We start from the raw sequence: 25,497 nt of genomic DNA on the forward strand, positions 1-25,497 counted from the left end.
GAGAGAGAGAGAGAGAGAGAGAGAGAGAGAGAGAGAGGAAACACTACCTAGCATCCCGTTTTACACAACATGAACGAACCTGGCTAGTTTTGGATTTTTGTGGTTAGCGTGTTGTACAGATCAAAGTCACTCCCCAAATCCTGAACTTGGTCTGATCTAGTGCACAAACTGTTGCTAGAACAAGCAGTCCTTCACAACTGTCTTGTGTTCTTATTTATTTAATTAAAGGATTTGTCTGGATATATCTTAAAACACAGTTCTGGGGAGCTCACGACAACAATAAACACACACACCCCGACTATAAAACCCATAAAACGTAACCCAAACCCCTGAATCGTCCTTTCCAACCTTTTGATTCTATGTTCTGCGTTCTACAGTACATTGCCAGCTGTCAGCAGCATATTTGCCAAACTAATTTCCTGTCATTTTTAGATAGGAAAGACATGCAAACTCTTATCGCAATGAGTGCCCCTTTTTTTAAAAAAAATAAAAAAACAGCATCCAGGACACCTGAGCAAATCTCCTCTTTGCCTCTGCGAATTGCAATGATCCGTGAGAATGACGTCGGGAAACGCAATTTGGGGAAGCGGCATGTGAGGGTCTCTCAGCCCATAGGAATAAAGGGGCGTGGGGAGCGTTTCAGAAGAGACCTTCCTTGGCTTTCCAAAGAGCAAAAGGAAGGTAACAGAGGTCTTTCAGTCTTGCAAAATTCTGTTTACACAACTCAGTGTTTCTCAACCTCAGCAACTTTAAGATGGGTGGACTTCAACTCCCAGAATTCCCCAGACAGGTAGGGCTAGTACTCCTTGTGGCGCTTCTTGTCTGGACTACCTTGCAGGGCTAATAAGAATGACTATCCTGGTTCTGCAAGACCAGAGACTGGTCCCAAGCCACCTGACAGTTTCCACGCCTTTGGGAGGACTAGAATTCACCATCTCCCAGTCTCTCTCTCCTTCAGCACTAAACGGCTACATCCAGCTGACTTTGCTTCTTTTCTGTGTCACCCAAAGCCAACCTAGTCTGGCCTTGAACTCTCCATCTTTGCGTCCCACAGTGCCTCCCCACCACCCGCTGGTCTGCTGCTCCTCTTCGGGCCCCCAGATCTGCACCAAGAGGTCCGGCCGGGGAAGGGCGCTGCTTGGGAATCAGCGGAAAAGAAGGAAGTCCGTGACGCCAGACCCGAAGGATAAACAGACCTGCGGTGAGGTTCCCGACAGCCACCTTGTGTGTCTTTAAAAAAAAGACTTTATTAAGTTTCAACAAAAAAATTAAAAGAGAAGCAAACAGAAAAAGCGAGAGATAGAAAAAAGAAAGGCAGGAAAGAAACACGGTTAGGAGTGTGAACAAGGAAAAGGAAGGACCAGATAGGAGGGATTTCTGGTTTTCTTCCGTTGAGATACAAACATAAACTATAAGTAGCCTGTTACTCTAAAAGGTGAACGATAGTACGAAGTATTTCTGTAATCGTAAACAGTTCTAATCGTCAACTCCTGAAATTAAAGTTTTGTTTCTTTCTGTTTCAAGCAAAAAAAGGTTTTTCCAAGTAAGAACAGAACTAGAAAAAGTCATTTCTTTAATCAAAATTAAAGAAATTATCCACCCAGGCTCATTTGCTGAGGCTATAGAAGTCAAGTCAAATAAAATAAATTGTCAATTTTGCCATCTCTGCCAATTCCATTAACTTCATCCAGCCATCCATCCAGCCATCCTTCCATTGTGGGAATCCGTAAGTCTTTCCCTCCCTCCCTCCCACAGTTCTGAAAGCAAAATATAATGCCTGAAAAAACCAGGGGCCTTTCCAGCAGAGAAGATTTGGCCTTTGATAATCAGATGGGGGTGATGTTCGTAGCACGGAGTCGTGGCAGCACGTGCTAGACCAGGGCTAGGCAACCTCAGCTCTTTTATGACTGGTGGACTTCAACTCCCAGAATTCCTGAGCCAGCCACGCTGAGGGGAAAGGGAGAGGTTTCCAAGCTGAGCCATGCTGGCTCAGGAATTCTGGGAGTTGAAGTCCACCAGTCATAAAAGAGCCGAGGTTGCCTACCCCCGTGCTAGACTCTAAAGCAGTGTTTCTCAACCTTGACAATTTTAAGGCATGTGGACTGCAACTCCCAGAATTCCACAGCCAGCAATGCTGGCTGTGGAATTCTGGGAGTTGAAGTCCACATGCCTTAAAATTAAGAGTGGGGAGTTTCGCAGCTCCAGCAGTTCGGCGCAACGTGTTGGGGCGCTGTCGGGTTTAAAGGCACATCTATATAACATTCACAATGTCTACCAATGAGAATGCTGGGGCAACGGCTGCCCGCCTGAACAGATTCAAGAACAAGGGCAAAGATTCCGATGAAATGAGGTGACGACGGATGGAAGTCAATGTAGAGTTGAGAAAAGCTAAAAAAGATGGCCAAGTGTCTGAGTTTTGATCACGTGACCAAGAGGATGCTGCAACGATTGTGTGAAAAATGGCCATAAGTCCCTTTTTTTCAGTGCCGTTGTGACGCTCAACGGTCACTAAACAAACTGTTGTAAATCGAGGACTAGCTGTGTGAGTAGAGCAAGCTAGACTAGATTGTCACGTTTTCCACTTAGAGAGCCAGTTTGATGTAGCGGCGAAGTCTAGAAACAAGAAGACTCTGAGTTCTAATCCCACCTTAGGCATGAAAGCCAGCTGGATGACTTTGGGCCAGTCCCTCTCGCTCGCCCCAACCTACCTCACAGGGTTGTTGTTTTTGTGTGGAAAATAGGAGGAGGAAGGGTATATATTATATTATATTATATTACATTACATTACATTTATTATATTATATTATATTAGTATGTATATATATGTATATATATATATTCAGATTTCTTTTTTGCTGACAAAGAATGTATCGCAGTTGCGACTTGAGCCTGCTTAATGCCCCTAGTTTGGGGGCGGCAAGGCAAAAGTGATTATAAAAAAGTAGAACTGCAGTATAGCAGTCAAAAAAATGCCAAGGTGCAATCAATCAGACCGGTCTGTCTGAAAAACTTTCTGTGTGTGTATATATATATATCTTCCCAAAAAACAAACTGTGAACACCAGGAGTATATCAAACTATACAAAGTTTGATATACTCCTGGTGTTCACAGTTTGTTTTTTGGGAAGATGATCACACCCAGGAGTCACTGTTTTAGTTTTAATGTTATTAGAAATATATATATATATATATGTGTGTGTGTGTGTGTGTGTGTGTATAAAAACAATAAAGGCAGGATAAAATAAACAGATAAAAATAAACGCACAGCCTTCCCTCGCTTAAGCTCTGCCCTTCCCGGGGCTCCTTCCGAGCCGGGCCAGATTTTGACATTCCCCCGTAGCCAAAAATTCCTCAGCTGAGATTTTCGCCGAGGCTTGGGCCGCTTTGCCTTTAACGTGTCTCTCCCCCCCCCCCCCGGCCGGTGTCTCCCTCGCAGATATCCGCCTCCGGGTCCGGGCCGAGTACTGCCAGCACGAGAGCGCCCTGGAGGGCAATGTCTTCTCCAACAAGCAGGACCCCCTGGAGCGCCAGTTTGAACGTTTCAGCCAGGCCAACACGATCCTGAAATCCCGGGATCTGGGCTCCATCATCTGTGACATAAAGTTCTCGGAGCTGACGTACCTGGACGCCTTCTGGCGCGACTACATCAACGGCTCCTTGCTGGAGGCCCTGAAGGGCGTCTTCATCACAGACTCGCTCAAGCAAGCCGTGGGCCACGAGGCCATCAAACTCCTGGTCAACGTGGACGAAGAAGACTACGAGGTTGGCCGGCAGAAACTCCTGAGGAACTTGATGCTGCAGACGGCGCCTTGACGGCTCTCTGGTGGCGGATGTTTTCTTTTTCCTTTTTCTTCCTTCTCCTTCTCCTCTGGGCCCCCCTTTGGAGGAGGAACTTTTCGTTTTGTTTGGTTTCGCAAAATTATTTTCCTTAAAAAAAAGAGAGGGGGGGGGAATATCTCCGAGGAACGAAATCGGTCACGTACTGAATGAGTCTTTTCCGTGGGAGGATACGCTGGTCTTTTTTTCCTCTTCTTCATTCCCCCAGGTGGGAACTGGAAACGGGGGGGGGGGCAGGAGTGTCGGAGAGGCCGTTCCACCCCCCCTGCCTCGAAGGAGCCCCTTTTTCTGGGCTCGCTGAGCATCAGGGAGCCCCCCCAAAAAAGATGCTCGGCGGTTCTTTCTTATCGCTGGTTCTTTCTTACCGCCTCCTCTCTTGTGCCGTCCGACCTTTCTGTTGTTTTTGGTATCGTTGCCATCAGTTCGATTGCCTGCCGCCGCCCCCTCCCAAGCAAGGCCGACACCAGGCCCCCAAAGGCAGGCCCTTAGCCCGCCCCTTCCTGTGAAAGCTGTTCTTGTCCACGGGTCCCTCTTCCCGCCTCTCTCGGAAGCTGCGAGGGACGGGACGGAAAGGGAGACCTGGGCTCGTAGGCAGGGGAGGGGGCTCTGCCTCCTCCTCCGTTGTCTTTTTGTTTTTCATTTGCACTGAGCTGCTCCCCATATGGGGGAGTGGTCTTAAAGCAGGGGTTCGGGTTTAGTCACGGTTTGACAAGGGAAGGGCCAGGGTTGTGTGTTGATGGAGGGGGTCTCATGCGAAGGAAGCAGCCATGGTGGGGCACGAGATGTGGGTCTAAAGACGAGAGGGAGGGGAGATTTGAGCCAGGGCTGCTACCCTGAACCCCACTTTGGGGCGGGGGAGGAGACTTCCTTGTGGGTCAAATAGGACGGGGCTTTCCAACCTTGGTGGACTTCAACTCCCAGCATTGCTGGCTGGGGAATTCTGGGAGTTGAAGTCCACAAGTCTCCCAAGTTGCCAGGGCTGGAGACCCCTGAAATAGGAGCCCCCCCTTTGGCTAAGCAGCTCCCCCAAGACCATCTCTTGGCTCTTCTCTCCCTGCCCTCCTTCCCACCATCCCACCTGTGCCTTTTCCTCGCCTCCAAAGATGAAGAACGGTCTTTCCTCTCCCCTCCTCAGCTGTGCAACCTCGGCGGACAGCTGCCCACCTGGGGTGGTTGGCCCAGAGAGGGGAAGAAAGGAAGACCTCTGCCCGCTAGAGAAGGAGCCCGAGCTTAGGAGGGGCACCCCGTGTGGCCGGGGCCAGCTTTGGGGGGGGATCCCGTTGGTTTAGCTGACTGGTCTGTTCCTCCAGGGGTTTCCCCTGTCCCGACTTCCCCACCAGTGGTGCAAAACTGAATAGCTCTGGAAGACGCTCGGAGGCAGACAGGAGAGGCACCTGCCCTCGCTCCCCATGGTGCTGAGCGCAGCGCTGGTGGCATCTGAATTTTCTTTTTTCTTTGGGGAGATGGCCAGGGGACTCTGCCGGGGTTCAGCTGTGGGGTTACGTTTTTGGTAGCCCCACAGGCCTTGGCAGGGCATCTCTTTTTTTTTTCCCCCTCTCTTTTCCCCGTCAACTGTGGGATTTGCTGCGGCTCCGTTGGTCGAGAAAATAGAACAGAACCAGCTTGGAAGGAAGGAAAGAATCGGTTCTGTGATTTGCGCTGGATTTCTTTTTGTTGGGTCCTCGCACACGTATTTTATTTCTGCCCCCCTTAAATCACGGGAAAGCCTTGACAAGCAGCAGCCGGGCCTCTCTCTTTGGGGGGGGGCTGTCCCAGGAAAGACCCCCCCGGTTGCTTTTTCAAGATGGTGGAGGGGCCGCCTTTTGACTCCATCCAGCAGGGGAAGGAATTGGGAGGCGCCCAGCAAGCGTCCAGTGTATACAGCCAGAAGCTCAGGTGGAGCGTTTCACGGGGGGGGGGGGACTTACAGGAAAAGCGGATTTCCGTCCTGCAGAGAAGATAATAAAAGGGCATTGAATTCACCCGGAGACTCAATCTGTACGGGTTTGTGTTGCGATTTCCCTGTTCGCTCCTCTCTATTTGCTGGCAGCGGCTTTTTCACTTTGGAGAAGAACGAAGGTTGTTAATGGCGCTTCGGATTTGGCTCGGAAGAGGCCCTCATGCTTTGGAGCCTGCGCGAAAGAGCGAACGTGGCGCCTTCGTGCAGCTCACCCAAGCGGGCGCCTCTCTTTCTAAAATTGCACAGCTGCCCACCCTAAAATTGCACAGGCCGTTTTTGAGGTGTCCCCTTCGGTGAGCTGCCAGCGGGGGCTGCATTGGCTTTCATGCTGGGGTCAAAAATGGGGCCCCCTTTTTCCAAATCCAAAGCACTGGGCAGCTCATCTCAAGTTCCCCAACTTTTTCTCTATAAAGACCCGCTTCCGATCTGAAGTGAATCCAGGAAAAATGATGAGCCCTGGCTCCATTGGCTGCATAAACTGTCCCCAAGCGAGCGGCCCTTCGCTTGGGCTTTTCCCCTCTTCCCCCCCGGCTGCCTCGGGAAGTACACAAAAGCCCAATCATTGCAAACCCGGTTATTTCATGATAATTCTGGCACAAACTTGTGTAAAATCGGTGACTTCTTTATTTTTTTTTTTTAAGGAAATGTCAGTGCAACTGGTCATATTCCCTAATGTACCTTTTGGTTTGTTTTTTTTTTCTGAAATGATGATAATAAAAAAATTCTTCTGCCTTTTTTTGGTGCAGCTGTTGGGGTCCCTGGAGTAGTGTGTGCCAACAGAACAAAGCTTTCTCAGAGGAGTCGGTTGGTCTCCTGGAAAGGTTTTCTACAAGAACTAATATGTGTTTCCACCTCAAAACCTAGATGGGTCAGCGGTCTCCAACCTTGGAAACCTGATGACTTGTGGACTTCAACCAGCTGGCTGAAGAATTCTGGGAGTTGAAGTCCATAAGTCGTAAAGTTGCCAAGGATCTACCTTGTAGATTCCGAAATAATTTTATGGCACTAACCTCTCTGGATACAGGTAGTCCTCGACCTACGACCAAGATTGGGATCAGGATTTCCATTGCTAATTATTGTGTCCAATTATATGACCTTTTTGCCATGGTCATTAAGCGAACCACTACAGTTGTTAAGAAAATTGTGGCTATTAAGCAAATCTGGCATCCCCCATTGACTTCACTTGTCGGAAACTGGCTTTGAATGGCCATTACATGACTCCGGGACATTGCAACTGTCATGGAATAGAGCTGGAAGGGACCTTGGAGGTCTTCTAGTCCAGCCCCCCGCTCAAGCAGGAGAGCCTATGTCATCTCAGACAAGTGACTGTCCAGTCTCTTCTTGAAAACCTCCAGTGATGGAGCACCCAGGATTTCTGGAGGCAACTTCTGTTCCACCTGTTGTCTTCACTGTTAGAAGCTTCTCCTTAGCTCCAGGTTGCTTCTCTTTGGTCAGTTTCCAACCATTGTTTCTTGTCCTTCCCTCTGGTGCTTTGGTGAACAACGTGACCCCCTTTTCTTTGTGGCAGCCCCCCAAAAACTGGAATATTGCTATCATGTCACCCGTTTTCTTTAGATTAGCCAGACCCAAGTCCTGCAGCAGTTCTTCGTATGTTTTAGTCTCCAGGCCTTGGGTCATCTTAGTTGCTCTTCTCTGAACTTTTTCCAAACTCTCAACATCTTTTTTTGTGATATTGTGACCAAAATTGGCTGCAGTGTTCCAGGTGTGGCCTTACTATAGTTTTATAAAGTGGTACTAATACTTTGCGTGATAAATAAATACATGAATACATGCTGGTCACTAAGCACTTGAATTTGGATCACATAAGGACGGGGATGCTGCAACAGTCCTAAGGACTGCGAGGATTGGTAGTTAAGTCACTTTTTTCATTGCCGTTGCAGCTTCAAACAGTTAACAAATGGTTGTAAGTCAAAGAATACTGTGGCCAGTGAGGTTGGCAACGTCCACCCCTGCTTTGCACACGTCTGAGGTTCTGTTCCATGAACTTTTAGCCCTGCCTTTCACGGCTAGGATTGCTCTAGATACGACATTCCCATAGATGTCAGTGGGGACCCACCCTAAGAAGGTAGCACTTTATGCATTTCTTCAGCCGAGCTCAAACTGCAGCGGAAAGTATTTCAACTTTTCAGGGCTCAAAATTGCCTTCCATTGAAAGCGGAGAGAACTTAAAAATAAAATAAAAATAAATTTAATAAGTAAGAATAAACAAATTAAAAACAAAAGCAAACCCAAAGGGCAGACTTGATGGACCACTAGGTCTTTTTCTGGTGTGTTTTCCACGTAAAAGGGTGAACAAGCAACTACTCCCATTTCTCTAAGGTGGAGGGGCTAAACATAACAGTTTTGGAAATTTTCATTTGCAATTTGGTGACCTCAGCAGCTCCCAGTTACTAGATCAACCCTGAAAACACCATTATCTGAGCCCTGCCATATCACAGCCACCAATCTGCTTTGGGGTGCTTAAGTTCTATCAATTATGTGAAGAGCAACAATTTTAACTTATTGTCCCCTACAAGTCCACTATAGGAAATGACGATCTCAAATTTCTGTTGTAAGCAAGAAGTGAGTTTTGCCCCATTTTATGACCTTTCTCACCACAGTTGTTAGTAACATGGTTGTTAAGTGAATCCAGCTTCCCCATTCACTTTGCCAGAAGGTGGCAAAAGGGGATCACATGAACCCAGAACTCTGCAACTGTCCTAAGTACATGCCAGTTGCCAAGCATCCAGATTTTGATCACCTGACCGCAGGGATGCTGCAGGTCATGTGAAAAACAGCCGCCAAGTCATTTTTTTCAGTGCCTTTGAAACTTCAAACAGTCACTAAACAAATGGTTGTAAATTGAGGACTATCTGTGTGTACGTTCAGGAGATGGCCAAAAATGTTTGTGAACCATCTGACACGTGACTAATTCTGCATGAGAGACGAATGAGATCCCGTGGTCGCTTTCCCTTCTCCCACGGATTGCCTGCCAAGCTCTCTTAAACCACAGGAGCTGAGCAGAGACTGACAATTTTGCATAGTTTATCGGGAGCCCCAAAGCCTTGGCACGTGTGGGTTCTGACCAGAATAAAATGTGGCAATTGCTGGCGGCAGCTTGTGCAAAATAAAGAGTGCGTGTGCGAGTGTGCACAAGCAGACTTAGCTGAAATCAGTTCTATAATACAGAAAATAAATCAAGTTTTAAAAATCAAGTTTGGTCAACAAGAGATGTTTAAAACAGATTTCTCCCTATTCCAGGTCTTTTGTAGAACAAGCTTAATCTTGAATCAATATTGACAATTAAATTCTACTCTAATTCCATGTGTTGCAGTAATGAGGTGTGTTGAATTTCTGTTGCTAAGCAGGGCGCCTGTTAAGTGGGTCATGTCTGGTTTTATGACCTCCTTTTGCCACGGTCGATAAGAAACTCCTGCAGTTTAAGTGATCATAAGGTTATGGTGAATCGTGAATCTTCAAAGCCTCTGAGCAACATAGACATATATGTGTATGTGCCCATATATATGCACATAAAAAGTGAACATACTTTATTGGGGGGGGGGGACACTGCCCAGAGTTTGAGAGAGATGAGTGGTTCGAAAATGTGAAAAATAAAAATACACACAAACTGAAAAAAAAAAAAAAACACTCTAGCAGAGAAAATCAATGCTTCTGAAGGTGAAGTACCCCAACTTCTTATTTTGTCAAAACCAGGGGTCTCCAACCTTGGAAACTTTAAGACGCGTGGACTTCAATTCCCAGAATTCTCCAGCCAGTATGGGGAATTCTGGGAGTTGAAGTCCACAAGTCTTAAACGTTGCTGAGGTTGGACACCTCTGATCAGACGGAAACAGGGAGTCTTGAGCTGCTTAGAAAAAGGAGCTGGATTAAAGTGAAGGAAGGAAAGCCGTGTGGCTGAAAAATTTATTTCAGGAAAGCAGCTGCTCTAGAGGGAAAGTGACCGACGGGGTCCCACACCAGTCTAAACCCCGAATGTCTGAATACTCAAAAGCAAACTTCTGATGCTCCAATGAGGGGGGGGAGAGTATGTCGAAACGCCTCCCTCCCCAGCTCAGACGTTGCCTGCATTCGGTTTCTCTCCTTCCCACTTTCCCTCTGGACAGCAGCTCCTGTCCGACCGGAGCCCCTGCACCCTGCAGAGTCCAGCTGCAGCAGCCAAGCCCCCTCCGAGGGGCAGCTGAGCCCGTCAAGGGGACGCAAAGCCCCACTCAGCAGCTGCCCGGCCATATAAGCGAGGCTGGCGGTGGGCAAAGACGGGCATCTCCTGGCGGAGGCGGTGCAGGTAAGCCAGGTCGATTTCGGCAAAGCAGAGGCCGGGGCCCTCCTGGCACTGGGCCACGATGCTGCCCCAGGGGTCCACCACCATGCTGTGGCCGAAGGAGGTGCGGCGAGGGTGGTGCTGGCCCGTCTGGGCCGCAGCCACCACGTAGGACTGGGTCTCCACGGCACGGGCTCGGAGCAGGACCTGGGGAGAGGAGGAAGCCGTGAACAGAACACCTGTAGTCTTTGACATACGACCCCAATTCAGCCCCAAATTTCTGTTGCTAAATGAGACATTTGTTCAGTGAATTTTGCCCCATTTTACGATCTTCCTTGCCACAGTTGCTAAGTGAATCGCTGCAGTTGATCAGTTGGTATGAATCTGGCTTCCCCACTGACTTTGCTCGTCGGAAAGTCACAAAAAAGATCCCAGGACATTGCAACGGTCGTAAATATGAACCAGCTGCCAAGTATCTGAATTTTGATCTTGTGGCCGTGGGCATGGTGCAGCGGTCGTTGAGTGTGAAAAACGGCCGTCACTTTGCTTTCAGTGCCATTGTCACTAAATGAAGCGCTGTAAGTCGAGGACTGCCTGCAGTAAAGGCCGAGGGACTTACCTCCCAGTGGGCAGCACCGGTTGTCACAGTGAAGGCCGACGGGAAGGTGAGGATCTCTGCGCCCGCCTGGGCCAGAGCCAGGGACATCTCTGGGAAGCGGAGGTCGTAGCAGATGGCCAGCCCCACCTGGAGAAGGGGCAGAATTGGGGAGAAGCTGCCCAGGAGCCTCCCCTGCTGGGAGTAACTGGGAAGAGGTTAGGTAGCACAGCCGGTCCTCGGCTTACACCACTATGGGAGCTGGAGCCTCTGTCACTAAGTGAATCACGCCCGATTATACAACCTTTTTCCCCGATGGTCGTTGAGCAAAACCTTCTTGACTTTGCTTGCTGGGAAGCCCCAAGGAAGGTTACAACGGGCGATCCCAGGACCCCCGGATGTCGTAAACGCAGGCCGGTTGCCCACTACCCTAATTCTGCTCCATGTTCTTTTTATTGGAACAGCCCCTCTCTCTCAGAGGGAGAGGGCTCTGGGTGGGGCGGGGGCCCCCTCAAATATTAAAATACACACATAGGATTTAAAAGTTAAAAATGTAAAGAAGAGGCAAGGATGATTAATTGGTCTCCATACAGATAGTCCTCGACTTGCAACAGTTTGTTTAGTGACCAGTCGAAGTTACAATAGCCCTGGGGAAAAACGGGATCCCCTTTTGCGACCTTCTGACAGGCAAAGTCAACGCAGAAGCCGGATTCATTGAACAGCCACGTGACTAACTTAACAACTGTGGCGAGAAAAGTCATAAAATGAGGCAAAACTCACCTGGCAACAGAAATTTGGGGCTCAATGGTGGTCATAAGTAGAGGACTACCTGCACATGGAAATTGATGGTATGGGGAAGGGAGGGCTTCGTGCTCCTCTGGGCCCCCCCAACAGGTGAGGGCGCGGGCCCCACCTTGAGTCCCGTACCTTTCCAGCTGGGGTGGGCACGGGCGGCACCAGCTCTGAGCCCGGGTTGGTGAAGGCGCTTTCCTTCAGGGAGACCCTCCCCTCCAGCTCCACGTCAAAGAGGTGGATCTTCCGATAGGCGGCCGCAACAGACCCTGAGAGCAGCCTCGCCAAGGAGGAAGGAAGGATCGGGAGGGTTAGAAGCAGACAAAAGCTACCGAACCACAATTTCACGTAATGTTCATGCCAGCTACAGGAGGCGATCCTCGATTTACAACAGTTTGTTTAGTGAACGTTCAAAGTTACCATGGCACTGAAAAGCCATTTTTCACCCTTAGGACCGCTGCAGCATCCCCTGGTCACATGATCAAAATCTGGACACTCAGCAACTGGTTCATATTTACGAAGGTCGCAGCGTCCCGGTGTGTGTGTGTGTGTGTCACGTGATCCCCTTTTGCAACCGTCTGACGAGCAAAGTCAATGGGGAACACCAGATTCACTTTACAACCGTGCCACTAACTTAACAACTGCAGTAGTTCACTTAACAGCCGTGGCCAGAACGGTCGTAAAACAGGGCAAAACTCATTTGACAACTGCCTCGCTGAGCAACAGAAATTTGGGGCTCAGTTGTCATAAGTCGAGGACTACCTATATTGCATCCCATGGCATGCTTTCAAAGAATAATTCCCAATGTCCAATTGTTCTAATCTTCAGGATATTTTTTTTTCTGCCTTCCAGTAATTTAAGGCCACCATTTTCCAACCTGGGATGTTCAGTCACCTTCAGCTACCCTGCCTGGTCTGTCTTATCTCCAAGCTCACCTTCCCATTTTCTTCAATGCTTTTTTCCCTTTCCCAAATCACCCTGGTTGCCTTCTTTGTATTCCGTTACAGTTTATTCGGATCCTTCCAAAGTGGAATTTTCCATACTTCAGGAAAAAGATTTTCAGAATTAAAAAGTTATCTTGCCAGTCAGTTTGACTGGATGATCCAACATCTAATACTTTGAGAATAAACGGTGGGAAGTCCCACGTTTATTTTTCCTTTTCAGAACTACCAGGGCTGACATGATAGCATCTTCCAATATTGGAGGGGCAGCCACAAAATAAAGAGAGGGTCCACCTCTTCTCCAAAGCATCTCAATGCAGGACAAGAAACAATGGATGGAAACTAATCAAGCAGACAAGAAACCTGGAATTAAGGAGAAACTTCCTGACCGGTGGAACCGCTTCCCTCCAGAGGTTGTGGGTGCTCCAACACTGGAGGTTTTTAAGAAGAGGCAGGACAGCCACCTGTTTGAAATGGCAGAGGGTCTCCTGCCTGAGCAGGGGTTTGGACTAGGCCAGGGCCTTTCAACCTTTTCACCCATTGTACCACTTTTAGGATATGGCAACATCCGAGTACCACCAGTCGCCTAGCAAGGTGTCAAAAACTTGATGACCAAAAAAGAAAAGAAAAAAAGTGATAAAGTACAGGTAGTCCTCGACTTACAACAGTTTGCTTAGTGACTGTTCGAAGTTACAATGGCACTGAAAAAAGTGCCCCCCAGGGCACAGCTGAGCAAGACACCTGCCTGCCCGCCTGGCCGTACTCTTTCTCCTGTCCGAGGTTTTCACTGTTGTGAGCATTTCTGTTGGGGATTGGCAGCGGGGGTGGGAGGGTGTTTGGTTTTTATTCCCCCCGTCTGCTGGGTGGTTGAGGCAGGTTTTGGTCACTTCACATGACCCTGGGACACTGTGACCGTCATAAATATGAATCAGTTGCCAAGCATCTGAATGTAAATCACAAGACCCTGGAGAGGCTGCAACATTCCAGCTGATCGGCGCTTCTTCAGGGCTCAGCAGAAGCGTCTGGATCAGTGCTGAGCTCCAGCTGGATCCTGGCGCTGATCCTGGCGCTTCCACTGAGCCCTGACAGCCCCAAAGCAGCCCCGATCAGCTGGAAAGCGGCACTGATCCTGGCGCTTCCGCTGAGCCCTGACAGCCCTGCAGCTCCAGCCGTCTCTCGCTCAGGCTTGGCAGTGCTGCCACCGGTTCAGCTCATTCCCCTCCCCCGCTACACTTTTCTAGGATGGTCGCGTACCACCTGCCAGGTGCCAATGTACCACAGGTGGTACCCGTACCACTGGTTGAAAAGGCCTGGGCTAGAAGACCTCCAAGGTCCCTTCCAACTCTGTTATTCTGTTAATATATTACTTTCTATGTTTGCGTTGCTCTCTGAGCTTGTTTTCTTTCTGGCAGCATTGATGATGTTACCTCGCTGGCTGACGAAACGTCTGCAAGAAAACCACCAAACACCCAGGACCCCACAATTCAACCCTGAGCTACCAACCTTCTCTTCTATTGGAAATACACCTGACAAGCTCCTGCCTTTTCTGCTACCGTTTCTTTCCAGGGCAAATTTCCACCTCTACCGCCTTCCTTTCAAAATGTAATTTCAGCACTACACCTAAGGTTCCCCGTGTGATTTAACTTTGGATTTATCCAAAGGCTTTTCTATCTGACAGGCACCTTTAAAGAGCTGCTTTGCATCACCCTAAGTAAGCCATAAGTCAGTGTCTGCAAATTACAGTGTGTTTGTCCTACAACAAGTCACACTGCAGGCAAACAAACTAGCTGTTGATCGAACACAAAAGTCTAAACTCAGCCATCCTGGATACTTTGTTTTGACTTAACAAGTTGTGTAAACACAGCTACTGTACTTTGTCAACACACTTTAATGTCTTAGGTTTGATGTATGGTCAAATTTAAGTGTTTTTTCCAACTATCACCACTGCAAAGCAGATTTTTTTTAAGGAAGCATGGGCAATCCAACCTGACTCAGCACCCTTGTGACTGAGCTCTCTTGCTACAGGAATATCGGGGTGGGGGGTGGGAGCCAAGAAGAGACCCCCACCTAATTTACGGACATTTCATTACCTTTGAGATCCACAAGAAGATGGCAGTTGTAGATCCGTTGCGTGCTTTCCCAGTCTCTGCCCCTCTCGTGGAAACCTCCAAGGGACAACCACACTCCACACTCCCTGTCCGGAGAGAAGCAAAGGCTTGTTTCCACCTGTGCTTACCTGGCTGAGGCTCTCCCCTTCCCCACCTGGTGGCACCTACAGAAGGTGGAGCCACACGTTCTCTGCAGCCGCTACAAGAACTAAAATCTTTTTTCCCTGAAAGCGTTTTAGGTTGGGCTTTCTCAGACTTAGAAACTTTTAAGAGGTGTGGACTACAACTCCCAGAATTCCCCAGCCAACTACGCTGGATGGGGAATTCTGGGAGTTGAAGTCCACACGACTTAAAGTTGCTAAAGTTGAGAAACCCCAACCTAAGGAGATGAACACATTTTTTTAGATGTTTTATCTTGCCTTTAGTTATTTTTATAAATAACTAAAGTTGGCAAACGTACCTAAAAGACCTTCCTTCTTCTATTTTCCCCACAACAACAGCCCTGCGAGCGGGTGGGCTTGAGAGTGGCCCAAAGGCACCCAACCAGGTTTCATACCTAAAGTGAGATGTGAACCCACCATCTCCTGGTGACTGGCCCAAAGCCACTCAGCTGGTTCTCATGCCTAAGGCAGGACTAGAATTCACCATCTCCTGGTAATTAGCCCAAAGTTACCCAGATCTCTTTCATGCAGGATTCGAACTCACCGTCTCCTGGTTTCTAGCCTGGCATCTTAACCATGAGACCAAATTGATTTGTTCTGTGACCATTTTTATGATTCATCCTATCTGTATGTCGATAGGCCCCCACTGGGAGGGATCCACATTCTTTCAGAAGCCACCCCAGCCATTCTGGCACCCTGCGAGTCCTACCTGGCCAGGCTGACGTAGCGCTGAAGGTAATCCCCCTCCAGGGGCTCCGCCAGGCTGAGCGTTTCTTCCGTGCTGCTGCCGATGAAGTCAAAGGCTTCTGGGAGGAAGACAAGGCAAGCATCCCGCCGAGTTGCCTCCCGGACAAGCTGCGAACAGGTTGCCCAGTTGTGTTCTCGGTCTGGAGTCGAGGTCACTTGGCAGACCGCAATGAGGGGCTTTGGGCCTCTCACACCCGAGGACATCGCTTGGAATCTGGACAGAAAATATGGAGCAGGTGTCAGAGGAACTCGAACGCAAAAGCCATCACCCCTGGAGGAGAAACAGGAAATTTACTTAGCATTTAACTTCTCCATTTAGTTTTAGCATGCTTAATCTTTTTGGATTGCTGGGAAAGAAAACGTTTGTTGGGATCTCCCTGCACTAACTTGAAATTGGAAGGCAACAAATGAGTTTTCTGAAAATCCCAACATTTCAACTAGATTTCCAACGGCAGAGCTCCTATCCCTAAATTACAAATTGGCATTCTTGTTTAGTGCTCAGAGGGTTGAATAGCAATCAAATTACAGAAGACGGCATCCAGAGCACACACTGAATCGCAAACTAGAGCACCACATTTTAGCCTACTGTGTTTTGTGTACTCAATATACTTGGTGGATGGTTGTTCTCTGTTACGCAAATCTCAAAAAAATGGGACTCAGTTGTGCAAACCATAGATAATATGGTGCAAAAAGCATAATTCTGAGAATAAACAAAAACCAATTCCTGATGCTTGATTCTGGAACAGAATACCTTACAGGGTTGCAAAGAAAATAAATTAGAGAAGACCGCATACCAAGTTGTAAAAAGCACCTGAAATCAGAGTTATCTTCCAATATGGTTGAACTGTAACTCGCAGTTCAGAATGCTGGAACTTTATTTCAACCTTCACATCAAATTCCCATCTTAAAACAAAACAAAACACAGACCTAGGAAACTACAGGCCAATCAGTCTAACATCAATACCTGGGAAGATACTGGAAAAAATAATCAAAAAACAGATCTGCGAACATCTAGAAACAAATGAAGTTATAACTAGTAGCCAGCACAGGTTTGTTAAAAACAGATCATGCCAAACCAATCTTATTTCATTCTTTGACAAAGTGACTAAATTAGTAGACCAGCAAAATGCTGTGGACATAGTATACTTAGACTTCAGCAAAGCATTCGACAAAGTAGACCACAACCTACTTCTTGGTGAACTACAAAAATGTGGGATAGACAGCCTCACCACCAGAGGGATTTATAACTGGTTGACAAACCAAACTCAACAAGTAGTCCTTAATGGTACTACATCTACGTGGAGGGAAGTAAGCAGTGAGATGCCACAAGGTTCCGTCTTAGGCCCAGTACTCTTCAATATCTTCATCAATCACTTAGATGAAGGAATAGAAGGGGAACTCATCAAATTTGCACATGACACTAAGCTGGCAGGAATAGCCAACACCCCAGAAGACAAGCTCAGGATCCAAAAAGATCTTGACAGACTTGAACAATGGGCCCTATCCAACAACATGAAATTTAATGTGGAGAAAAGCAAGGATTTATACCTAGGCAGGAAAAACCAAAGTTACAAATACAGATTAGGCAAAACCTGGTTCAAAAACAGTAACTGTGAGAGGGACCTTAGAGTAGGGGTCCCCAACCCCCGGTCCATGGACTAGCATTGGGCCACAACATGCCAGAAACTGGGCCGCACAACCAAGCAAAGCTGTATCTGCAGGATGCAGGCAGCACATGAAACCATGCCGTCTGCTCAACAGAAAAACCTCTTTCTACGGAACTGGTCCCTGGTGTCGAAAAGGTTGGGGGCCGCTTCCTTAGAGTCCTAGTGGACGATGACTTAAACATGAGTCAGCAGTGTGCGGCAGCAACCAACAAACTTAATACAATCTTTGGTTGTATAAACAGAGGTATAGAATCACATGAAGTATTAGTACCACTTAATAAAGCCTTAGTAAAACCACACCTGGAATACTGCATCCAGTTTTAGTCACCGCATTACAAAAAAGATGTTGAGACTTTGGAAAAAGTGCAGAGAACAGCAACTAAGATGATTAAAGGCCTAGAGACTAAAACATAGGAAGAACGGTTGCAGGATTTGGGAATGGCCAGTCTAAAGGAAAAAAGGACTAGGGGGTGACATGATACCAGCCTTCCAATATTTGAGGGGCTGCCACACAGAAGAGGGAGTCAAGCTATTCTCCTAGGTAGGACAAGAAGCAACAGATGGAAACTAATCAAGGAGAGAAGCAACCTGGAATTAAGGAGAAATTTCAAGACAGTAAGAACAATTAACCAGTGGAACAGCTTGCCTCCAGAAGTTGTGGGTGCGTCATCACTGGAAGTTTTTAAGAAAAGACTGGACAGCCACCTATCTGAAAGGGTATAGGGTCTCCTGCTTGATCAGGGGTTGGACTAGAAGACCTCCAGGCTCCCTTCTTAACTCTATTCTGATTGAGAAATTTTCCATTCTCCTACCCTGTCTTACTGCTCCAAGGCTGTCATGTGCAAAAAAGCACCCCTAAATTAGTTACCTGTGGCCAGGTTCCTGGCTCTGGATCCCTCTAAAGTGTTTCCCAGCAACACAAAGGATTTGCAAGGTTTTCTGGACCACCCCTCTCAACCTGGAAAAATATGCGAAAAGATGAGAAGTGGGTTTTTTTCTGAGCTTCAAGGAAAATCTCTTCCAAGCCTGGAGAAGAATAATTATTTTAATAGAAGAGAATATTTGCAGCTCAGGGATTAACTGTGAAGTACAGGTAACCCTCAACTTACAACCATTCGTTTAGTGACCATTTGAAGTTACAATGGCAGTGAAAAAATTTTTTATATTTCATATTTCACACTTAATGATTGTTGCAACATCCCCATGGTCACGTGATCAAAATTGAAAGACTTGGCAATGGGCTCATATTTATGACAGTTACAGTGTCCTGGGTCACGGGATCTCCTTTTGTGATCTTCTGACAAGCAAAGTCCATGGGGAAGCCAGATTCACTTAATAACTGTTATTCACTTAACAACTGCAGGGATTCACTGTGACAAGGAAGGTCACAAAGTGGGACAAAACTCACTTAACAATTGTCTTGTTTAGCAACAGATATTTCACGGCCATAAGTCAAGGACTGTCTGTACTTGGTGGTCTCTGAGTTTGTTTGTTTGTTTTTTGGCACTCAGATAGATCAGTCATCAACAGATCTAAGAGCTACACCGTCTTTGCCATCTGTTCCTGCCCATAGCTTTCATCTCGCCCCTCAGTTTGAACCAATGGCATATTCCTACAACACAATGGACCTAGTTGTAGATCTAGTCAAGTGTTTTTTAGACTTGGCTCTTTTTAGAGGGGTGAACTTTAACTCCCAGAATTCCCCAGCCAGCTTTGCAAAATCCTGGGAGTTGAAGTCCAGCCCTCTTAAAAGGGCCAAGTCTATAATTCCCATGTTACAGATCATGGAAACAAGAGGCTAGGAGCCTATTTATACCTTGACTGCTTGAAATCCATGCCAATCAGCAGCTTGCCCATTTAGTGCACACACACACACACACACACACACACACAAATGGACTATTCAATTCTCCTCTATTCTATTCTACGTTCTCTTCTTCTCTTCTCTTCCCATCCTGTATTCTGTCCTCTTCTCTCCTCTCCTCTCATTCGCACAGCTTGCTACACGGGGTATCCCATGCCCTGGACCCCCCTCCCCCCGCAAGGAAATGGGCTGATTTTTGATGGTCCTGGTTTTGCACAGGGAGCTACTGCTTCCAGCCAGCCCCCCCACCCCCACCCCCGCAGCGCCAGCGCCCCACATTCCGCTCCTGCCTGCGGCCCACGCGCGCCCCGGGGAGCCTCCACGCCAGCAGCCGCTTCCCTCCGTTCCAGCTCAGTCCATCCCGGAAGTGCACTGGGCCCGTAAGAAAGATGGCGGCTCCGGCGCTATACAGCCCACTATATTTCCGCTTCCGCTTCCCTTATTTGAATAACGCTCATCCTTTCGCCGTTTTTTCCTCGCGGGCCCGTCACGTGGCCGCGACGAGCAGCCTCCTGGGAGGTTTCAGCCGCGCCCTTAACAAAGATGGATGCCCCAGTGAGGGTATCAGGCGGAAATCAACCGTCCAAGCTAGACTGATTCTCAGGCCTGCGGAATCACCTTCACTCTCTGTTGCAGAATTTTGGTTTTAAATGTGGATACTTTCATATTTACGGGAAAAAGAAGCGCTGAGAGCAAGATTCCCGCATCAAAGATGGCGGACGAAACGGCGCAACGGCGGCTTCCGGTCTCTGAATAACTGACCAACCGGAAGTTGTGTTTCTCCCGGCCCGGAGGGAGGAGGGCGAAGATGGCGGAGGAGAGCAAGAGCAAGAGCGGCCCGGCGGCGGCTCAGGCGGGTCCTGCGGGCGGCGGCGGGGCAGCGAAGCCTTTGACCCCCGAGCAGGTACCGCGGTGGGCGGGCTGGGAGCAGCAGCGAACCGAGCGGCGGGCTTCTGGGCATATGCAGAGCGCCCAGCCGATCAGAAGGATGCGATTGGACGTGGTTGCCACAGGCGATGATGCTTCTTCTCTCCCCTGAGCATGTGCAGAGTGCCCTGAACCCGTTTCCTCGGTCCTATCTCGACGCTCTTAGGAGACGTTGAGCCGCCTTATTTCTTTTATTATTCATTTTTATTCATTATTCATTTTCTATAGCTGCCCCTGTCGGTCAATGAGTCTGGGCGGCTGATAATTCAAACCCTGATCTGGGCCTGGGCGGCTTCACTGGTTGTTGAACTCATGGGGGGAGAATGTCATAGAAATACAGGCAGTCCTCGACTTAACGACCGTTCCAAGTTACAACAGCACTGAATAAAGTGACTCATGACCACTTTTCATACTTATGACTATTGCAGCATCCCCAGGATTTACATTTGGATGCTTGGCCACTGACTCACATTTAGGAGGGTTGCAGCGTCCCCAGGTCACGTGATCCCCTTTTACGACTTTCTGACAAGCAAAGTCAATGGGAGAAGCCGGATTCGCTTAACAACCATTTTATTAATTTAACAACTGCAATGATTCACTTAACAATTGTGGCAAGAAAGGTGGTAAAATTCACTTAACAACGGTCCCACTCAGCAATAGAAATTTTGGGCTCCTTTGTGCTTGTAAGTGGAGGACGACCTGCATAGAAAACTGAGGGCAGAAAAGATCCAGTTGTCTATTGAGTCTCCTCTTCAAGGGGTTTTTTTTGTCTTATTTTTAATTTATTATTTTTCATTGTTTTTTTATTTTATTTTATTTTAAAATGTTTGTCATACAGCGGATGTGTGTTTATCCCAAGAATGTTTAAGCTCAGTTACTGATGACTGACCTGCTGCCTCCGCTGGAAGTTGGTGCCAATCACAGCTAATACGAACCGAGACATGGGTGTGGGCTCAATTTCATATTCAGGTGGTGTGTTTCCCACATTATAGTGAGTTTACAAGTTGCTAAAGTTCAAATCTTTACACAGGCCTTGTCTCTGGCTGGTTTGAACTGGTTCTTATCAAAATCCACATTCCACATGGAGAAGGTTCTGTTGCTTCAAAGAACTATAAACATTAATCAAAGACATTCCTAGTTACTGAAAACATTACACAAAGTTCTCCCCTTCCCCACTCCCCACAGGGGCTTCTGATTAAATTAGCCATGGTAAGCCATCCAGACTCATTCTGGATAGTGACGCGGGTGGCATATAAAGTTAATAAAATAAAAAATACCAAAACATGTAATTGGACTGGGAGGCTGATAGGAGTTACTCTTCTCTCCTTGGTAATATACACAGGGATGGTTGTCGTGAATCCTCAGCGCACTCAACTGCTTTAGGAAAGCAAAGACACCAGGGCCATTTACTGTCTAAAATTTATGCACAAAAGAGATGATGGGATGAGGCGGGCTAGAAAGAACAAATAAAAGCAGTTCTTGTTCATCAACATAGGTGTAATTTTCCCTTCCAGGTGGTAGCAGGATTCAACCGCCTCCGTCAGGAGCAGAGAGGTCTCGCTTCAAAGGCAGCTGAGCTGGAGATGGAACTGAACGAACACAAGTATGTCATGACCACAAATGAAAAATGGGGATTTTCTTGATTCTTGGCAGATAAAAAAAGTCTGCTTTTTTTCTGCTTTGGTTGTAATTAAATTAGGGTAGCCCAGATCCACCTAGTACAGGTAGTCCTTAACTTACGACCACAATTGAGCCACAAATTTCTGTTGATAAGCATGACAGTTGTTAAATGAGTTTTGCCTCATTTACGACCTGTCTTGCCATTGCTGTTAAATGAATCACTGCAGTTGTTAACTTAGTAACATGGTTGTTAAGTGACTTTGCTTCTCATAAGGTCACAAAAGAGGATTCCGTGACCCCAGGACACTGCAACTGTCATAAATATGAGTCAGTTGCCAAGCGTCTCAATTTTGATCACATGACCACGGGGATGCTACAACAGTTGTGTGAAAAACAGTCAAAGCACTTTTTCAGCACTCTTGAAATTTCAAATGGTCACAAAACAAACAGTCGTAAGTCGAGGACTACTGGGCAGCAATGAGGCTTCAAGACAGAAGTCTATAAACTGATTTGTGGGCTCCCTGATTTCTAGATTCTAGATCACTTGTGTTGGCCTCATCTGGAGATGTTGAACCAAGCTTGCCATTTTCGTCTCCTGTGCAGGTTGGTCATTGAAACACTCAGAGAGGTGGACCCGACCAGGAAGTGCTTCCGCATGGTGGGGGGGGTGTTGGTGGAGCGCACCGTCAAGGAGGTTCTCCCAGCCCTGGAAAACAACAAGGAGCAGGTAAGCCAGAATTGCTTGACAGACAGATGTAGGTAGGTAGGTAGGTAGGTAGGTAGGTAGATAGATAGATAGATAGATAGATAGATAGATAGATAGATAGATAGATAGATAGATAGATAGATAGATAGATAGATAGATAGATAGATAGATAGATAGATGAGAGTAGATAGATGAGAGTAAATAGATATAGATAGATGAAGTAAATAGATATAGATAAATGAGAGTAGATAGATACAGAGATGAGAGTAGATAGATGAGAGTACATAGATAGATGAGAGATAGATAGAGATAGAAAGGAGTAGATAGAAAGAATAGATGAGGGTAGATAGATGAGAATAGATAGATACAGATAGATGAGAGTGGATAGATAGATAGATAGATAGATAGATAGATAGATAGATAGATAGATAGATAGATAGACAGACAGACAGACAGACAGACAGACAAGACAGACAGGAAGAAAAAGAAAGGAAAGAGAAAGAAAGAGTTGATAGTGCTGTTCGGACATTGGGTAGCCTCTCCAACTCTCCATGAGACAGCAAAGATCTCTTTGGCATCTTTAATGAATACAGGCTGTCTCTGACTTATGACCACAACGGAGCCCAAAATTTCCATCGCTACTGGTAAGCAAGGCGGTTGTGCCCCATTTTACAATGTTTTTTGCCACAGTTGTTAAGCGAATCTCTCTGGTGAGTTGTGCCCCATTTCATAACATTTTTTGTGTACATTCCTTACATTTCTATATGCAACCCACTCCCCCCCCCACTTTAAGAGGATTTCTTATGCCCCTGTTGGAGGAGGGATTCTCGGGTTGGACAGGGCTGGAGTGGTTCTTCCAGTTCCCAGGCTTCTCCGAGGCACAGAAAGCCCCCACAATTTGGAGAGAAGCAAACCCTGAGTGTAAGACTGCCATTTGACAATGGTTTTCTCCTAGACTTGCCAATTTGTCACCACCAGCCTTCATTAATTTTCTTGCACAAATAACAGATCCCAGCCTCCCGGTTCTTTTCACATAGGACATAATTCCATGTTGACTGCAGGAAGATATTTTTCTGAGCCTAGATCCACCCAAATAGACGTCCCTGCCTCTTCAAGGAAAGTGAAAAGAGTGCTTCCCTCCCTCCCTCCCTCCTTATTTTTTTTTTTTTTGAATAGTTTTTATTAATTTTTCATTAAAAAAAAACAAAAACATAAATCTTTTATCACAATATCATACAGAAAAAAGAAATAAACATCAAATAATACATTCAAGATGGTGTCCGGTGTCCCCCTCCCGCATCCCTCTCTCACTTACCTACACCTTCCTCCTCCTTATCTACCACCACTCCTCCTTCCTCCCTCTTTCTACTTCCCTTCATCCTCTTTCTTCCCTTCAATGCAGTCGGGGTATCACCGGGCACCTCCCTGAAAAATCATACATATATATATATATACACCTAAATCTATAAAAAACCTAACCCTTTCCCCCCTCCCCCCCCAAGACTTCCCAAAGATAACCTAGGAAATCAATACACAATCATCCAATGCTAATCAAAACAACACTACTCATTATTATTACACACTAATACAAAATTACTGTGACTCTAAAATAACAATCAATATGTACCTATTTTTCTAAATTTTAATCAAAAGCAACATAATAATTTTTCAGTTCATACTTTCTCTGAATATAATCTATCCATCTTCTCCATATTAAAATAAATTTATCCTGAGAATGATCCTTCAGGTATGCGGATATCTTTGCCATCTCTGCAAAATATGATACTTTCTGTCTCCATTCATCCATAGTTGGTAATATCTTTTTTTTCCAATTTTGAGCAACTAATGTCCTTGCTGCAGTTATACAATACAACATCAGTGACATTTCTTTTGAATCCAAATTATCCATAATACCCAATAAAAAGAACTGCGCTGTAAATTTAACAAATAATCCAAGGTGGTGAACATACCTAATCCTCCTTCCTCCTCCTATTTTCCCTACAATAACAACCCTGTGAGGTGGGCTGGGCTGAGAGAATGACCGGCCTAAGGTCATCCAGCCGGCTTCCGTGGCTGAGGCGGGCCTTCCACCCCACTGACTGACTCTTACTGCCTCTTCCCTCTTTGCCCCCCTGCAGATCAACAAGATCATCGAGACCCTGAGCCAGCAGCTGCAGACCAAAGGCCGGGAGCTGAATGAGTTCCGTGAGAAGCACAACATTCGTCTGATGGGTGAGGAAGAGCAGAAGCCACCTGCCAAAGAGAGCCCGGAGGGGGCAGCTGCCAAATCCAGTTCAGCAGGAGTCCTGGTCTCTTAAGGAGAAGAGTGGATTAATATGGAAGGACTTGACCCCCCCTCCCTCAGCCCACAGTTGCAGCTTTGGATCTCAGAAAAAAAAACCCCACCGTTATCACTATGGATGTTATAGGGTCATCTTCACTGTGTTTTGCTAAATAAATGTTGGTTTGTTGTGAAATTTAGGCAAGCATACAAGTCTAGGATTGTCTTCATAGCATGGGGTAGGGTGTGTCTGTGTCCAGGGCAGTGATTCTCAACTTTAAGACATGGACTTCAATTCCCAGAATTCCCCAGCCAGCAATTCCCTGGTGATTACACATTCCTTTTGATGTCTGATGTATACCTGCTTACTCTCATATGATCCCTTCCTCTGCAATCTCTCCATTCTAGGGATTGAGAGACAGAAAATGGGCATGGCTGGCTGCGGAATTCTGGGAGTTGAAGTTCATCCATCTTAAAGTAACCTAGAGAAACGTTTGAGATAAGAGAAGCCACACTAGCTAAAGCACATTTTGGTTCCTTGACCAAAACTTCCATTCTTAAGCAAGACAAGTGAAGGAATGAGGAGAATTGCTAAGGTGAAATTCTGCGCAGTGTCTGTGGAGCTTCATTTTTGCACACAGGAAGTGCCCTCGCTGGCAAAATGCATGATAACATAGCAGCTGTCAGTTTGGGAAAGCCGTGCCCCAAATCCTCTCTTAAGACAAACCCCCACCACAGAACGAATTGTAAGAAATATTTAGGATTGTTTCATTTTGTAATTTTAAATTAAGAACGGGTGACATTTATTTTATGTAGTCTGTGAAAAATGAAAAAGCGTGCTTGGTTTGTCGGGTAACACATTTTTAAAGTGAGCAAGGTGACTATTTTATCTCTAGCAGCATTCAGAAATGTCTTTTTGCTCCTTTGTCACAACTGGAGAAGTTGTGCAAAACTTCCCAGCCTCCCCCAAAATGCAGCAAGAAAACGGTCTAATTTTTTTAAAAAATGAGAAT

The 25,497-nt window shown here is 46.7% G+C and overlaps 3 protein-coding genes across 3 annotated transcripts in view; 2 read left to right on the forward strand and 1 right to left on the reverse strand.

Annotated features, from left to right (window-relative positions):
- DEDD (death effector domain containing) overlaps positions 1-3,812 on the forward strand; it is an 8,023-nt gene extending 4,211 nt beyond the window's left edge. The window contains exons 3-4 of the mRNA XM_015823003.2: positions 1,055-1,201; positions 3,436-3,812. Of these exons, the coding sequence (XP_015678489.1) occupies positions 1,055-1,201; positions 3,436-3,812 (524 nt within the window). The remainder of the gene's footprint in view (positions 1-1,054; positions 1,202-3,435) is intronic.
- Positions 3,813-9,640: 5,828 nt separating this feature from the next.
- Positions 9,641-18,029, reverse strand: NIT1 (nitrilase 1). Its single transcript, XM_015823002.1, has 6 exons — positions 17,955-18,029; positions 15,382-15,633; positions 14,494-14,597; positions 11,598-11,731; positions 10,695-10,820; positions 9,641-10,282 (listed from the first exon to the last, which is right to left on the reverse strand). Exons 2-6 carry the CDS (start codon positions 15,621-15,623, stop codon positions 10,004-10,006), a joined length of 885 nt encoding a protein of 294 aa, XP_015678488.1. The 5' UTR covers positions 15,624-15,633; positions 17,955-18,029; the 3' UTR covers positions 9,641-10,003.
- A 1,717-nt stretch (positions 18,030-19,746) lies between these two features.
- Positions 19,747-24,692, forward strand: PFDN2 (prefoldin subunit 2). The gene is made up of 4 exons (XM_015823001.1): positions 19,747-19,854; positions 21,392-21,480; positions 22,101-22,224; positions 24,342-24,692. The coding sequence occupies exons 1-4, from the start codon at positions 19,759-19,761 to the stop codon at positions 24,519-24,521; spliced, it is 489 nt and encodes a 162-aa protein (XP_015678487.1). The 5' UTR covers positions 19,747-19,758; the 3' UTR covers positions 24,522-24,692.
- Positions 24,693-25,497: the final 805 nt, after the last annotated feature.

This window comes from Protobothrops mucrosquamatus, unplaced genomic scaffold, assembly GCF_001527695.2.
Source record: "Protobothrops mucrosquamatus isolate PMUCROS unplaced genomic scaffold, P.Mucros_1.0 scaffold1737, whole genome shotgun sequence".
NCBI classification, from domain to species: domain Eukaryota; kingdom Metazoa; phylum Chordata; class Lepidosauria; order Squamata; family Viperidae; genus Protobothrops; species Protobothrops mucrosquamatus.

What these genes read in the sequence shown, in the direction of transcription:
- NIT1 (XM_015823002.1), bottom strand. Translation starts at nt 15,623, where the DNA reads ATGTCCTCGGGTGTGAGAGGCCCAAAGCCCCTCATTGCGGTCTGCCAA. An exon ending in TCTTCTTGTGGATCTCAAAG is followed by an intron (nt 11,732 to 14,493) that starts GTAATGAAATGT and finishes GGCTGCTCTCAG; the next exon opens with GGTCTGTTGCGGCCGCCTAT. An exon ending in TGCCCACCCCAGCTGGAAAG is followed by an intron (nt 10,821 to 11,597) that starts GTACGGGACTCA and finishes CCCCTTCTCCAG; the next exon opens with GTGGGGCTGGCCATCTGCTA.
- PFDN2 (XM_015823001.1), top strand. Translation starts at nt 19,759, where the DNA reads ATGGCGGAGGAGAGCAAGAGCAAGAGCGGCCCGGCGGCGGCTCAGGCG. An exon ending in AGCCTTTGACCCCCGAGCAG is followed by an intron (nt 19,855 to 21,391) that starts GTACCGCGGTGG and finishes TTTCCCTTCCAG; the next exon opens with GTGGTAGCAGGATTCAACCG. An exon ending in TGGAAAACAACAAGGAGCAG is followed by an intron (nt 22,225 to 24,341) that starts GTAAGCCAGAAT and finishes GCCCCCCTGCAG; the next exon opens with ATCAACAAGATCATCGAGAC.